At 49.1% G+C, this 16615-nt stretch overlaps 1 protein-coding gene across 5 annotated transcripts in view; it reads left to right on the forward strand.

Annotated features, from left to right (window-relative positions):
* DLGAP2 (DLG associated protein 2) overlaps nucleotides 1-16615 on the forward strand; it is a 617576-nt gene that overhangs the window by 534133 nt on the left and 66828 nt on the right. For all 5 annotated transcript variants that reach the window (XM_047856904.1, XM_047856906.1, XM_047856907.1 and 2 more), the window contains one exon: nucleotides 16032-16179. In XM_047856904.1, coding sequence (XP_047712860.1) covers nucleotides 16032-16179 — 148 coding nt within the window. The remainder of the gene's footprint in view (nucleotides 1-16031; nucleotides 16180-16615) is intronic.

The following is a 16615-nucleotide window of genomic DNA, read 5'->3' on the forward strand; positions in this document are numbered from 1 at the left end:
TCGTCACCAGGGAGCTTCCGATTTTCCGTTATCCTCCGGGTGGCCCTATCCTACTGCCTTCTGTCCACTGCATCATGGAGGCCTGCCTGCCTGAGGCTCTAACTTTTCTGTGGTCATCACATCCGAACCAGTTAGCTTTTGTTGTTGGTCAGCTGACTTTGACCGCAGGAGTGTGAGCCCCACGCGCGCCGGCCCTGCGTCCTCTGTCTCCCAGGTGCCTGGGTCACTGACACGCAATACTGTAGTTGCTCTGTAAGTAGTAGTTAAATAAATGGGCAACGAGCTAACTGATGGTGATGCATCCATTAAATGTATTAACTGATGTGTTTTCCTGTAGTGAATCACTAGTGTAGCCATTATTGCTTATAAGCCACATCAGCCGGTCGGCCTGGCCAGCACTGTTCCTTTCGTCCTCCCCGTCAGGCTCCTTCCGAACGTTTGCGTTATCTTGCGGGGACTCAGAAATCTCGTGTCTGGAAAGCACGGCCCATTCAGTACCCGAGTGGGAGGGGCCTCTCTGAGTGGCTCGCCCTGACATCCCGGCCTGTGCGGAGTGAGGTCTGCCTGGGGCGCCCAGTGACGTCGGGGGGGGGGGGGGGGGAGTGGTGCCCACGCTCGGATGGGGCGCCGTGCCCGGTGCAGAGCCCAGCATCGGTGTTTCCGGTCTTGGTGGCTGTTTGTCGGAGGGACCCGGCCTGCGGGAGGCTTAGGGCACTTCTGAGCCAGCCTCTGTAGGGTCCCAGTGTTCTCCGGGCAGGATGCTGCTGCTCAGTATGCGGCCGTTTAATGTTTGGTGAGGTCCAGTGCAAATTACTCGAGGCAGGTCCCCCTGGAGAGAAGTGTTCCCGATCCTGCCTCTCCATCCCGACTCGGGACGTCCGGGGGCGGCCCCCGATCCACGTCTCCGGCATGACTGATGTCGGCCACCCCGTAGCTGCGCGGCCGGTTCTCAGTGCCCGCAGCGAAGGGGGCACGGAACACGTGCCTGAGGACGAGTAACTAAAGCTTGGGTCGTGCTTTTCCAGACGCTGTTGACTCTACTCTCCCGTGGCCAGTGCCTACGTCTGGAGGCTTCTTTTCTAGGAAACACGGTCTATAACCTGCTGCAAATGCATCATAGCTCTTGATGCACACACGAACCCTGTCTCCTAACACCGCAGGAAAGATGCCTCATGAGTGGGTTTATTGTCTGTGGATGAAATGGATAAAAATCCAGATTCTTGAAAAGGTGCTTCGGTGGGGTCCCCTATCTCTCTATCCAAGCAGATGTGTGTTTCTCAACTGTGGTCTGGTCCACAGACCACCTGCGACAGAACCACCTAGTTGGTTTATTAGGCATTCTAAACCCGTCTCCGGGAACGTGATCTAGGAATGTGCATTATCACAAGCACCCAGGGGACTTTGGTGTAGGTTAACGTTTGCAAAACCACTGAATGGATGGGTTCTCGTTGCCTTGACACCAGCCTTTAAATATCAACCAGTTAACTGTCGGAAATTTTTATAAAAAGAAAACTTACTTCCTTGGTTTAAAAAGAGAATCTCATGGGGCGCCTGGGGGGCTCAGTCAGTTAAGCGTCCGACTTCGGCTCAAGTCATGATCTCGTGGGTCATGAGTTCGAGCCCCGCGTCGGGCTCTGTGCCAACAGCTCAGAACCTGGAGCCCGCTTCGGATTCTGTGTCTCCCCCTCTCTCTGCCCCTCCCCTGCTCATGCTCTGTCTCTCTCTGTCTCAAAAATAAATAAAAACATTTAAAAAAAATTTTTTTAAAGAAAAGCCCAAACATAGAAGAAGGTCAAGAAGAAGGAACACCAATGAAAGGACCTGGGCACAGAGTAGTTGTCTGTTTAGGCCCTGAGCTCAGCATTCGCCCAGCACTGCCGTGGGGGCCTTGTGACCTGGTTAGGACGAGCATCGCGGGGCCACATGTGTCTTCAGAAGCCCCAGTAACAGCACTGGGCAGGAGAGTGTCACACAGCAGCGAGCCTCCCTGCTCTCCCCCGGGGAAGGCACCTGCCCTGCCCGAATTCACAGGACCCTCGAAGCGAGCCCCTGAAGTAAGGCGCAACCCTTGGCCTCATTGCCAAAGGAAGACAGTCTATGTGGAGGACACTCGTGGCCTGCCCGGCCCCCCACTGCACGGACGCACACAAATGGAATTCAGACTTGAGACCCAGGTCTTGCGGCTTCAAATATGCTCTTCTCAACATCTATCCCCTCCCTCTTTAAGGGAGCTGAATAACTTAAGGGGAAGCTGGTAGAAACACTTAATTTGCATTTCTGTCCCCCCCCCCCCCCCCCCCCCCCCCCGTGGATGGTGAACTACTGTTCCTTTCAGAGGGTAGGATTTAGGACATCCCTGAGAAGCGAGACTGTCGCCACATTCCCCTGAGTTTTCCTTGTTCACGACCGAAAGTGGACGGCGGCGAGAATTTCTCCCGAATGCCCGAATTTGACCATCTATTGAGACCAGCCCATACTTTTTACACTAGCTCTGCAAACTCTCCCCATCTTTGCCTGCCTAAAATGTCCCTTCGGTACAGGACTTTTTATTTAGCAATTTAAGGCTTTTATGCCCTGCGCGTATCAGCGGCCATCCCCTCCCCCTGCAAACCCAGGGCCCCGGATGACTTCATGTTCTGATTTCTAACGGGGAGATGGTGCACGAGGCCCCAAAGCCAGTGACAGCCCCACAGAGGCAGCTCTCTGTTCTGGAAACAGACCGCCCACAGCTTTTTTGTGCATCTCGGCTGTTAACTTATCAAGTGGTTGTAACAATCCTTTGCAACTGTTTGAAATGCTTATATATGATACAAAGTAACATGTGTATACTTGGGGGGTGTTGAGCTCTTTGTCCCTGAATCTCGCTGAATCACAGCTCTGCGACCTGTAGACAGCCTGTCACCCCTCCATCGAGATGCCTTTATGAAACAAGGTGGGTTGTCACACCTTCCTCGGAGAGTCCTATCCAGCATCAAGGACAGCAGAAGCGTTTGTGGAAGGTTCCTTTTTACTGCTAACTGCACCGCGCCTCCTCTGAGCGCTGCTGAGAGCCTACGACCCAAAGGCCCCCGTGGGATCTCAGTTGGTTTTTGCAAATTCCTTCCACATCCTCACGATGGACACACGATTCACTTCAATTTACAAATTATGTGAAACTTAATACAGTACTTTTCATATCTGATTTCTAGCAGCTTTATGAAGATACAATTTATACACTTCACAGTTCCTCCGTTCAAAGCACACAGTTCAATAGCTTTCAGTATATCCAGAGTTGTGTGTCTTCCGATCAATTCTAGAACGTTTCTTCACACCAAATGGAAACCCCGTACCCGCTGGCAGTCACTCGCCCGGCCCCGAACAACTGCCCATCGGCTTTCTGCCTCTGGGTTTGCCCGGCCTGGGAGTTTCCTATAAATGTGATCATGTGATATGTGGCCTTTCGTGTCTGGCTCCCTGCACTGAGCATCATGTTTTTAAGGTTCACGCATATGAACAGGTAGAGTCTGTCCGTGTCTCGTCTCCTTTTATGGCTGAGTGATGACCGTGGTGCAGACACGCCGTGAGCACCCGTCCGTCGATCATGGACGTTTGGGTCGGCTTCCCTTCCACTCAGGGATGTTATGAGTGATTCTGCTATGAATCCTCGGACAAGCTTTTGGGTGGACACGTTCTCACTTCTTTTAGACACGTGCCTGGAACTAAAATTGCTGGAACATGTGGAATCGCATTTACCTGTTGAGGAACTTCCAGACCATTTTTAAAGTGGCTGCATCTCATTCAGTATTTCAGGATACAAAGTTTCAATGTATCCCATTACGTATTACACTAGACTTATAAATCATTCACATAGTTATGTAAAAATGAGCCCTTATTTAAGAACTTTTCTTTTTTATATTCATTACTTTAATCTCTGAAAGTTTACAGACAGATAATTTTGTAATAAGAGCAGATTTTTTTCGTTTATCTTGACACATTCACATCTGTCGATATTGATATATTGATAATCATAACATGGGAGATAAGTGACTAATGGAGCTTTTCCTTCAGACTGATCATTCTCTGATTCTTTGACCTCTCTGCTTTTCTTAGAGTGCAACCTAATTTGTAGTTCTCTGCACAACATCGCCACTTTTTCTTTAAAATACATTTCCGGGGCGCCTCGGTCGCTCAGTCGGTTAAGCGTCCAACTTCGGCTCAGGTCGTGACCTCACAGTTCACAAGTTTGGGCCCCACATCAGGCTCTGTGCTGACAGCTCTGAGCCTGGAGCCTGCTTTGGATTCTGTGTCTCCCTCTCTCTCTGCTCCTCCCCTGCTCTGTCTCTCTCAAAAATAAACAAACATTTTTTAAAAATACATTTCCGAAGTTGAACTCTGAAGCAATTTAAGTAGGAGAAAGGCAAGATTTTCAGGAGGACACCGGGTCTCTTTAAATACATCCTTCAGAAAATCGAACTCCATTAAAATTTGTGTGTGGCATCTGGGCTCCTTGAGGACAGGGGGGAAATGATTCAATCACCTTGTTTCTGTGACAGGCGCCCGGTGAATGTTTGTTAGATGAATGACTCATTTTGATGGATGAACATATTTGGGGAAAGCATTTTAATGCCGGAGAAAACCTTTTTAGAGGGTTTACTTCATTCCGTGATGTTGACTTCCGTGCCTCTGGGTTCCTCTCTGTTGATGTCAACTCTTTATAGAAGTTCACTAATACTGGCCTCAATTTTGTGTCTCTTTAGAAAAGTAAATTATAGGGAAGGACGCCAGCAGATTGAATTTAAAAAATAACCTCAGAAATGTTAAATGTCCAGGAATTAAGTTGATACCTTTTATTCTGGCTATACTCCACAATTTCTATTACAAACATTGGCAGTAAGACCAGTTTAAACACTTAAACTCTGTCTCAAAAATAAATAAACGTTACAAAAAATTAAAACAAAAAGGGGGCGCCTGGGTGGCTCCGTCGGTTGAGCGTCCGACTTCGGCTCAGGTCATGATCTCACGGTCCGTGAGTTCGAGCCCCGTGTCGGGCTCTGTGCTGAGAGCTCAGAGCCTGGAGCCTCTTTCAGATTCTGTGTCTCCCTCTCTCTCTGACCCTCCCCTGTTCATGCTCTGTCTCTCTCTGTCTCAAAAATAAATAAACGTTAAAAAATTTAAAAAAAAAAAAAAGACTTAAAGCGTCATTCAGTAAAAATGAACCTGAGGGAGACTTGTGGCAGACCCAGAAGACCTTAGAGACACCGCTCCCTATAAATGTGGGTGTGGCCTCAGGGGTCACTCTGAGCACTTACCGCCCAGGCTGCAAGGCTCCAGTGTCGCACGGGGTGCTCGTAGGACCGTGTGCACACTCTCGCAGGACCCCCTACATACGCCAAAAGTGGGCTCTAAGCAGAAAGGAAGTTTCAGAAAAGAGTGTGGGACATCTCTGCAAATCTCCAGAGGGCAAGCGGCCCAGCTCCAAGGCTCTGCACCAGGGGAATGAGCCTCACCAAGTAGTTTCGTGAAGACGGTCATTTCCAACCCTTTGTGCGAGACCTCACAGCTGACACCACTGGGCGGGACGAGGACAGTGACGTGAACCGCTGCCACAGCTGCTCGGTAAACTCGTGCGCCATCAACAGCATGGGCTCCCCCTAGCCGTCACCTCGAGCCTCTGGAAAACGCATCTCACTGAAGGAACGTGGGCCGTGTGTCCACACCGCGGCCTGAGGGGGTCTGTTTGGTCCCGTGACAGGAGCCAGACTGCCTGTCACAGTCATGAATTCCCTAAACGAGTAACAACGAAATAATTGGGATGTTAGTGAGCCAGACGAAGGACAAGTGCCACCATGACCACATAATTTTCAAAAATAAGACTTAATGAGTAAGAGTTCTCAAGAACTGGCTCTCCTACAGAAAGCAGTTCTAAATTCTGGAATATGTTGCATATCTGCTACAAATATATACAGCTGACCCTGAAACAACATGGGTTTGAGCCATGCAGATCCCCTAATACACAGATTTTTTTTTTTAATTTATTTTACTTTTGGGAGAGAGAGAGACAGAGTGTGAGCAGGGGAGGGGCACAGACAGTGGGAGACACAGAATCCGAAGCAGGCTCCAGATTCCCAGCTGTCAGCACAGAGCCCGACATGGGGCTCGAACTCACGAACCGTGAGATCATGACCTGAGCCGAAGTCGGACGCTTAACTGACTGAGCCACCCAGGCGCCCCTATACACAGGTTTTTTTATTTTTTGATTTTTTTAAATTTTTTTTAATGTTTGTTTATTTTTGGGACAGAGAGAGACAGAGCATGAACGGGGGAGGATCAGAGAGAGGGAGACACAGAATCTGAAACAGGCTCCAGGCTCCGAGCAGTCAGCACAGAGCCCAACGCGGGGCTCGAACTCACGGACAGCAAGATCATGATCTGAGCCGAAGTCGGACACTTTTAACTGACTGAGCCACCCAGGCACCCCTATACACAGATTTTTTTAAGTAAATACAGTACTATAAATGTATTTTCTCTTCTTTGTGAATTTCAAAACAGCATTTTCTCTTCTCCAGCTTATCTTATTGTAAGAATATGGTATATAGGGGCGCCTGGGTGGCGCAGTCAGTTAAGTGTCCGACTTCAGCCAGGTCACGATCTCTCGGTCCGGGAGTTCGAGCCCCGCGTCAGGCTCTGGGCTGATGGCTCAGAGCCTGGAGCCTGTTTCCGATTCTGTGTCTCCCTCTCTCTCTGCCCCTCCCCCATTCATGCTCTGTCTCTCTCTGTCCCAAAAATAAATAAACGTTGAAAAAAAAAATTTAAAAAAAAAAAAAAAAAAAAAAAAAGAATATGGTATATAATACATCTAATATATAACATATGTGTTGATCAACTGTTTATGTTATCAGTAAGTCTTTCTTCCGGTCAACATTAAGTTATTAGTAGAGGCTGGGGTGGGTCAAAACATGGATTCTCAATTAGGTTCCCTGAACCTGCATTGTTCAAGGATCAGCTGTACCTATCTGTTTTATATGCAATATATATAAACATGTATACTAAAAACAACAGGACAGGACAGCAAACAACAGCGGGCAGGAAGTGGATAATATTCAAACACTCCCAAAGGAGCACGCTCAGTGAAGTCCACACATAGATGAATCTAGTCCTCATGGCATGAGGTGGTAAGGATTTAAGCAAAGGGCTTCAGTCATGACTTTGGATGTTGAGGAACAGGATTTGGAACTTCCAGAGTGGAAGGAGGTACAGGTCGGGGGATGTGAAGGGACAACACAGAAGCAAAGGAGCCGTAGTGAGGGAACCCCCAAATCTGCGTAAACACTGGTAACCCCTAAACTGAGTTTAGTTTTCAGCTGCTGGCACTGAAGGTGATTAAAAGTTAGGGACTGAAGCCCAGCAAATCACGGTGTCTCAAAAATAGCAAGAGACCTAAACACGGTGAACACTGAACTCAGCGAATACTTGAGCTTTCTGCAGATGCATCCTGTGAATGTGTCTAACCACACACCCACCAGCTCAGGAGGATCCACCAGAACAAAAATCCATACTCTTCAGAGGAAGATAACAGGATCCAGAGTCTCTGTCAACAGTGTCCATTATACCTAAGAAAAAAGAAGAGGAAAAAAAAAACATGCAAAGTTGTAGCAAAGTGATACTCGCTAACAAGAAAAAAAATGAACACCTGAGATGACCCAGATGTTGGGCTTAGCCAAGAAGAACTTTAAAGCAGCTATGATAAGGTCTTCTATGTAATATAAACACAGCTATTATAAGGTTCTAGGTCTTAAAGGAAAAGATGGTCTTGATGAGTGAACAGATTGTGGAAAGAACCAACTGACATTTCAGGAACAGAAGAGTGAGAAGTTCACTGCTCAAGGGCAGATTGAGAATGCAGAAGGAAAAAGTTTTGGTAATTTGAAAAGTTGATAAACCCCTAGCAAGACTGACCACCTAAAAAAGGGGGCACGGGGAGAGGAAGAAAACACATATTATAAATATTAGGAACATAAAAGGGAATTATTGTAGATCCAACAGAGACGAAAAGGAAAATAAGGGGCAGAGGTGCCTGGATGGCTAAGTCGGTTAAGCGTCTGACTTTGGCTCGGGTCATGATCTCATGATTAGTGGGTTCAAGCCCCACGTTGAGCTCTGTGCTGACAGCTCAGAGCCTGGAGCCTGCTTCAAATTCTGTGTCTCCCTCTCTTTCTCTCTGCCCCTCCCTCGCTCATGCTCTCTCTCTCTCTCTCTCTCTCTCTCTCTCTCTCTCTCTCTCTCAAAATAAATAAACATTAGAAAAAAAGGAAATAAGGGGAAACTGTGAACAAATTTATGCCAATAAATTCTACAGCTTATATGAATTGGACTAATTCCTTCAAAAACATAGTTTTTCATAGAAAGAAATATAAATAGAAAAATCCACGGAAGAAGAAATAGAAAATCCATATAGTTCTACGATGTATTTCAAAGATGTAATTCACTATTAAAAACATTCCCACAAAGAAAATTTTTGGCCACAATAGTTTCACTGGTAAATTTCCATTAAATCCTAAAGGAAATAATAACACAAATCATGTAAAAACTTACTAACTGGAGAGTGAAGGAATATGATACTTCTCAACTTATTTTATGGAGGCTGCTTAACTCTGATACCAAAAGTGTTACCCAAAAAAAGCACTTACTGAGCAATGTATTGTTTTGAAATAACAAAATATTGGGGCGCCTGGGTGGCGCAGTCGGTTAAGCGTCCGACTTCAGCCAGATCACGATCTCGCGGTCCGTGAGTTCGAGCCCCGCGTCAGGCTCTGGGCTGATGGCTCAGAGCCTGGAGCCTGTTTCCGATTCTGTGTCTCCCTCTCTCTCTGCCCCTCCCCCGTTCATGCTCTGTCTCTCTCTCTGTCCCAAAAATAAATAAACGTTGAAAAAAAAATTAAAAAAAATAAAAAAAAAATAAAATAACAAAATATTAACATTCCAAATTTAATAATATATAAAGAGAACCAAGTACAGTTTCTTCATGACCAAATAGGGTTTATTCCAGGAATGCATGGTTAGCTTAATCTCTCTCTAAAAATCAATGAAGGGATCTACCATATTAGTAAATAAAGAAGAAGCCTTTTAAAGAAGAAATAAAGAAGAAACCAAGACATGAGGAAAAAAATAAAAATCTCAGCAACTCCGGAATAAAAGGGAAACTTCTCCAGTTGGGTAGAGAGCCAATATACATATTAAAATGATCTAAGATTGGGTAAAAGATAGGGCATCAACCCTCACCATTTGTCCTTAACATTAGAGCGGAGGACAGCCAGTAATAAGGCAAGCAAGACAAACAAAATCGAGACTAAAAAAGAACTTCATTCTGTTTATTCTCAGATGACAAGACCATTCACACAAAAAACCTAAGGAAAATACAAAACAAATACTACAACAAATATTGGCATTTACCAAGGCCAGGTCAGTAGCCAAATAATGTAAAAATCAACCGTATTTCTCAATGAACAATTGGAAATGTAAAATTTGTGGGGTTTTGGAGAATTTGTACTTGGCAATCTTCTTCACCTATTTTGCTCATTCACCTGCCACCCTCCTCTCTGGCAACAAGCAGCTGTTCTCTGTGTGTAAGAGTCTATTTCTGTTTTTTGTTTGTTTATTTGTTTTTTATTGAGATTCCACATATGCAGGAAATCATGTGCTAGTTGTCTTTCTCTATCTGCCTTATTTCATTTAACGTAATATCCTAGTCCTGTTGTCTAAGTGGCAAGATTTCATACTTTTTCATGGCTGTGTGTGTGTGTGTGTGTGTGTGTGTGTGTGTGTGTGAGAGAGAGAGAGAGAGAGAGAGAGAGAGAGAGAGAGAGAGAGAGCAGAGAGAGAGGCATCTTCTTTATCTGGTCATCTATTGACGGACACTTAGGTCGCTTCCTTGTCTTGGCTATTGTAAATAATACTGCAGTAAACACAGAGGAGCATGTATTCCTGAAATTCGCGTTTTCAGTTTCTTTGGGTAAATACCCAGTAGTGGAATTATGGGATCTTATGGTAGTTGCATTTTGGTTTTCTGAGAGCCTCCATGCTGTTTTCCAGAGCAGCCACACCAGCTTATGTCCCCACCAGCAATGTATAAGGTCTTCCTTTTTTCTACATCCTCGCCAACACTTGTTATTTGTAAAAGGGTTTTAAATATCTCAACAGCGTCATCGAATCTCTACCCAAGAAACCACAAACACTGCTCCTGGACAAACTGACAGGAAAATTCTCAAATATACATCAAAATGCAAACAAGGTTGGAAGAGCCAAACAATGTTGACAAAGAACAAAGCTGGGCAACTCATGTTCTTGGCTTTTTGTCCCAGTCCAGACACAGAACACAGCACGTCTTCAAGGACCCCCTCCCCTTGTAGGGAATGGTTTGGAAGCCAAGAGGCAGGCGCTCCCTGGGCTCATTGCTGGTCCCTTTTAGCAGGCAGGGCTACCACACACACATCCGAAATTATTTTGGCGTCTCCATTGGGCTAAGCATGAATTCATGTTGTTTCGTGGCCCCAAGTATAGTCTACTGTGGTGACTGTGCAGTGTGCACTTGAGGGACGTGCAGCTGAGGCTGTTGTTGGTTGGAAGACAGTGTGATTTGGAGCAAGAGTAGAACAGGATTTCTCAGCCACAGCACTACTGATATTTGGGGCCAGACGACTCTTTCCTCGGGAGCCTTCTGTGCACCTGCTGGACGTGCAGCCTCATCTCTGGCTGCTGCCATTACGTGCCCCTCCCCCGAGCGGTGGCGACGCAAACTTTCCCCAGACATTGTCCCACGGGAGGGGGAAACTCCCTCGGTTAAGAACCAAAGAGATTACATCGGTGTGGCCGGAGAGTGGATCTCACCGGCACGTGTGAGACCTGTGCTCATCCGAAGACACCGGTAAGAAACGACACGGCCAGCCCCAGAGTGAAGGAAAACGCCTGGCGTTCGTATCTGACAAGGGCGCTGAATGCCCGATGTAGGAAGAGCCCCCACAAAACAAAAACGTGAACCAAGTAACCCAATTTTTAAAATAGGAATGCTGAAAAGTCCCGTCGCAAGAGAAGATACACAAATGGTCACCGTGGGAATGAGAAGTACAGCTTTGGTGAGATAGCGCTTCAGTGCCGCTACAGGGGCTTAAACGAGGAAGGGTGAGGACACAAGATCCCAGTGAGGGTATGGCTTACAGAGGGCAGGCGGAACTTGCCCAGGTTGTATTTGAGACCCGTGCGTCTTGCTGCGTATCGACTCTGCTTCCACTAATAAAAACGTAGTGGGTATTTCTACTTCTGTTCTACGATTTCCATTTTAGAGGGAAAAAAATCTTTTTCTTCTTGTCGGAACTGTTCAAACAGTTGAAATGTTTGCTTGAGGCAAAATCTCACATGGAAAAATGGGGTCCCATCCGGGCAGCCCCTCCCCATCAGCTGCCCCCGCCCCCAGGAGACACCCTCACCAGACTCCCTGGAAGACAATGGAGAGCTGCCACTCTGCGCCCCCCTGGCCACGTCGAGGCCTCCTGAGGGACAGATTCAATGCGACGTCTGTTAACCAAGCGCTCGCCAGGTGAGGGCCCCACTCTCAGCCTACCGTGGAGAACATCCTCACTGTTGAGTGAACGCTGTGCGTTAAGTCCTGATCCTCACCTTGTAGACGCTCCCTGAGCAGGGACCGTCCGCAGGGACACGGGGGCCTGTCCTCCTTGGGGACAGGACTCGGACGGAAGCCCGTCTGAGGGGACGTGGGAGCCCGTCTCCCGGGACTTGGGAGCCCGTCTTTGGGGACGTGGGAGCATCTCTGGGGATGTGGGAGCCTGTCTGAGGGGACGCAGGAGCCCGTCTCTGGCGACGCGGGAGCAGGGGTTGAGCAAAGGGAACACAGGCCAGCTTCCGCCCCCAACCCCCGCCCCCCGCCCCGGGCCCAGCTCCCAGGCAGAGCTGTGTTCACACGGGGGCCTCCCTTGCCTCCCCCCGCCCGAGTGTCCTTCCCACAGCATCTTCTCACCTCCCAAAAACACATGGACTCGTCCCCCCAGAACTCGCGACTTTTCTCAGATGACCCCGGCGCTGTCCTCCGTATGGACAAATCCAACAAATTGTTTGAAATGGTCACTTACGCTATCACTTTCTTGTCTTTGCTGCGGTCAGTTTCTGCCCCAAATCCACCGAAGTCGTTTCCCCGGTGGCCTCTGTGACCCCTGATTGTGCCGAGAGCCGCCCCCAGAGCCTGGTCCCCTCGCCTCAGCCTCGCCGGCTCCCTGACGCCCAGGTGGCCCTTCCTCTCCATCCCTGCCCCCCTGTGGTGACCGGTGACCTTGCTCCGCGTCACCCTCCGGCCTTGGGGCTCACGCCCATTCCACCTTTCTGCCCCTCAGACGAATAATCAGCGGACACTGTGCCCCAAGCAGGAGAACGAATCCACGACCACAGAAGCGCCACGCAGCTCTTCATAGCGTGGAGCGACGCCCTCTGCGTGTGGAGCGGACACGTTCAGGACGGATAAAATGGCTTCCTTCTATTTCTCCCTCATGCGATCTGAATCAGTCTTCACCACTTTCCTAAGGAGACCAACATAAAGGGGTGGCTTATTTTGGCTACATTTTCGAGTCTGTTTACATGGATCTACGCAGCTGAAAGCAGAGGCCTGGTTAGCACGTATTTCGTTCTGCGAGCCTGTGTTTCAAGCACCTGAGGTCGCAGAAGAGGCCTGTCAGCCTGGGATGCGGCCCATGGGCCCAGAATGGCCGCGGGCAGGAAGGGAGGCGTGGGAATTCTAGAAGCCTCCTCCCCGCTGTGTGGTCACCGTCCCTCTCGCAGCCTTCCAACACGGGCCTCCCTGGTGCCTGTGCACACAAGACTGTGCCGTGTGGGTGTAGTTTGGAAGGGAAAGAACCGGAACAAATACCTTCGTGTTATTCTGGAAAACTTTTTATGGTTTCCTTTCAACATTTCCTCAGCTGCTGCCAACCTATGCGTGAAAATAACCTCTACCCCTGACAACGAGCATCCCAAGGTGGAAACCGTCGGTTTGAGGAAGTAACCAAGGGGCTTCGAGGGGGTTTCAAAATGCTGTAGGATTCCCGAGGATGGTTTCTAGGGAGGAACGGGAACGTCCTGGAGTCAGGGTTCCCGGGGATCTTGGTATGTCCTGTGCAGAAGACACGTGATGCTGGCTTCTAACCCCAACTGTGCCTCTTCGTCTTGACTCCTGCTTTTCAGCCTCCAGGTCTGTGATCTACAAAGACAGCTGGTCCTCGGGACACTGTATCATAAAATGCTAAACCATTACAATAAAAACAAAATTCAAGGGGCGCCTCGGTGGCTCAGTCAGATAAGCATCCGACTTCAGTTCGGGTCATGACCTCACGGTTCGTGGGTTTGAGCCCCACGTCAGGCTCTGTGCCGACAGCCCAGAGCCTGGAGCCTGCTTCGGATTCTGTGTTTCCCTCTCCCTCTGCCCCTCCCCCACTCACGCTCTGTCTCTGCCCCCCCCCTCTCTCTCTCTCTGTCAAAAATAAATAAACATGAAAAAAATTAAAAATATTCTATTGGGGCGCCTGGGTGGCTCAGTTGGTTAAGCATCCGACTTTGGCTCAGGTCACGATCTCACTGTCTGTGAGTTCGAGCCCTGCATCGTTCTCTGTGCTGACAGTTCAGAGCCTGGAGCCTGTTTCAGATTCTGTGTCTTCCTCTCTCTCTGACCCTCCCCCGTTCATGCTCTGTCTCTCTCTGTCTCAAAAATAAATAAACGTTAAAAAAATTTAAAAAAAATTACAAATATTCTATTAAGCCTAATGAGGCTGAAGTTGGTCCTCCAGTAATGGAGGACCATGCTCTTGGGGCTCTCTGCTTCTATGACTCCGTAGCTGTGATCTTGGGGCTGAAGGCATGAATTCTGGAGCCAGATGCATGCGCAGAGTCTGGCTGGGCCATGCGCTCTGTGTGAGCCTACCCCAGCCACGCCGTGTCCCGTTTTTACAATGTGGAACGATCCCAGCACAAGAGCATGCAGCCAGTGGTAACTATTGTGAGTCACTGTTCAAAAGAAAAAAAAGAATGTGTTCAGCGTTCTGCAGTGACAGCTTTTCTCTAAGTGGCATGCCCGGTTTGGGAAGAGAGAGGTCACGGGAGTTAGAAAATGTGTTTGAAACATAGAATCGCAACATATACCAAATCATGTGTGAGTGCCATCCAAAAGCCACCAAAAGGGTCATCTGCTCTCATTCCGAGGACACGTGTTCACTCACGGTGCCCGGCATGGGCTAAAAGCGCCGATTCAGAGACAGACACCAATCCTTCTTTAGGGGCTCTGAGACCCGAGGATGTCACCACGCGAGGTGGTCGTGTCAGTCACAGGGGAGAGCTAGTCTATAGGAAGAAAGTGAGAAATCAGCACCAACCGGCAGAAATGCAAGGTGTGAAATGAGCCATGTCAAGGAAACAGAAGGAGGGAGAAATGCAGAACGCTTGCGTTTTTGCAGAGTCAGAAGTGAGGCCAGGAGCCTAAGTCAGGGGTTTGCGCAGAGGCTGTGCCCACAGGCGCACACAGGACGCGGGCCAGCACACACACACAAACACTGATGAGGGGGCCCGGCCCTCTCGCCCCCACACAGTCCTGGCTGCCGTCTGTTGGCTTTTTGCCGCTCCCACGGACTCTGGCCACTTCCCTGCCACATCCACAGCGGGTGGCCACACGTGGGGGTTTGCTCACCCGTCTTCCTGGTGGTCAGGCCCGGCGCCCGCCCTGGTGTGGGTGTGGATCCCCAGGCTGAAGCAGGGGGGTCACACGAGGCGTCCAGGCGGAGCCGCTGTCCCCGTCATGTGCCCACACCAGACCTACCTTATGCCAGTTTCCTTCTCCGTCTTTGTTTTGTTTTGAGCGAAGGGAGCTGGAATGTTACACGCCTGGTTTTAAAGCAAACATCACCATAATAATAATTCGTAATATAAATTGTATTCTATTTATATATAAATGAGCATTATTGATTTTAGCAGAAATAACGACTTCAAATCTGTAATAAATGGGCTTTGTTTAATCTGCACGTGTCACAGAGCCCAAGCCCTTGTCTGCTGTCCCATTTTCAAAGAAAGAAGTAAATCAGAGAGAAAACAAATTGCATCTGGAATTTGCTCTGAACGGCAAGGCGCTTACTTTAACCGGCCACGGAGCCAGACTCTGGCAATCCAGTATTTGGGTACATGTTTACACGCAGACAGGTGTGCTGGCCCTGTCGAGTGTCCCGGTGTGACCCAGCACAGGAAAGAAGAACGGCTAATTCCCTTCTTACTACTCCAGTGTTTGCTCAGATAAATTGAGTTTTTATTATGGAAAGATTGTCAACAGAACTTGAAAGAAAGGGAATTCAGCTGGCCAGGAGTTTAAGCTAAGCCGACCTTTCCATCTGCCAGATGCCCTCACGGTCTTCCCCTACTTTTAACATTTTAGAAAATAGCAAGAAAGGGGATCAGAGAACATTGATTTTTAGGAGCATTTGGAGGAAGATGACCGTTAGGATAATGAGACGCAGTTGACTTCTTAGTCTGCTCTTTCTGTCCTCCCATCCCAGAGCCTGGACGACGTTGCACGAGCGAAAACGGAAGGCTGGCCTCTTTTTTAACTTTATTTTTCCGAATGCGTAAAGTTGCCAGAAGCTAACATGATTTTTATGAGACTCTCGGGGTTTGGGCTTAAATTCAGGAGCCAGGTCCGCCGTTGTGCTGTGTGAACGGTTCCAGTGCTTTCCAGCGCCCTGTTTCGTTTGTGTGGAACGATCTGGACTTCCCTACCTGGCCATAAAAAGCCAGCTTTCCAAGAAGCTTTGTAAATAGCACCACCCCCTCCCCGCCATTACTTCTGTAGCTGAACCTGCGGGTATTCGCCTAAGACCAAGCTGTCCGTGAAAAGACAAACACGTGGCTGGAAACTTTCTAACAGCCGCTCGGCGGTGGCTGGAACGCCCCTCACCTGCTCTCCCCCTTCGGTGCATGCTCACGGAACGCCTTTCTCTTCATTTCTTTTTCTCTTTTAGCCAGAGCTACCTGCAAGCCGCAAGGGACGTGTCTGCTGCGCACAGCCTGGACCCCTCTGCCAAGTACAACTCCCCGAAATTCCGCTCCCGGAACCAGAGCTACATGAGAGCCGTCAGCACCCTGAGTCAGGCCAGCTGTGTGAGCCAGGTTGGGAACCCTCTCCGTCCCCTCTCCCTCGGGTCCGGTCTCTGAGGCCACGTCCTCACGGCAGTCGCCTGCTCGGGGGACGGCGGCCCCGCCCGTGTCAGAGGAAGGCAGCGAGCGCAGGTGACGTTCCTGCCTGGCATCGTCTGGCTGCAGACGCGGGGACCCTGTGAGACCTGGTTCTCCACGCCCCCTACGCCGGCCTCCTCTGGGTAAGGGGTGGCGCCTCGGCCGCCTCAGCTCAGACTGTCCTCTCCCCAGGCGGCTTCCCCGCTGACACGGGTGGGGCAGGGCCGTGACAGTCAGGCTGTCTGTGCTGGCCTCCACTGCGGACGCTGGGGGTCCAGTAAGAAGAGGTGAAAGTGGTGGGGGGTGCTTGGTGCCCCCAGAGTCTTGTCTGTCGGGCTCAGAGGACCATGCCCGGCTTCACACATGGCCC

This window comes from Prionailurus viverrinus, chromosome B1, assembly GCF_022837055.1.
Source record: "Prionailurus viverrinus isolate Anna chromosome B1, UM_Priviv_1.0, whole genome shotgun sequence".
NCBI lineage: Eukaryota > Metazoa > Chordata > Mammalia > Carnivora > Felidae > Prionailurus > Prionailurus viverrinus.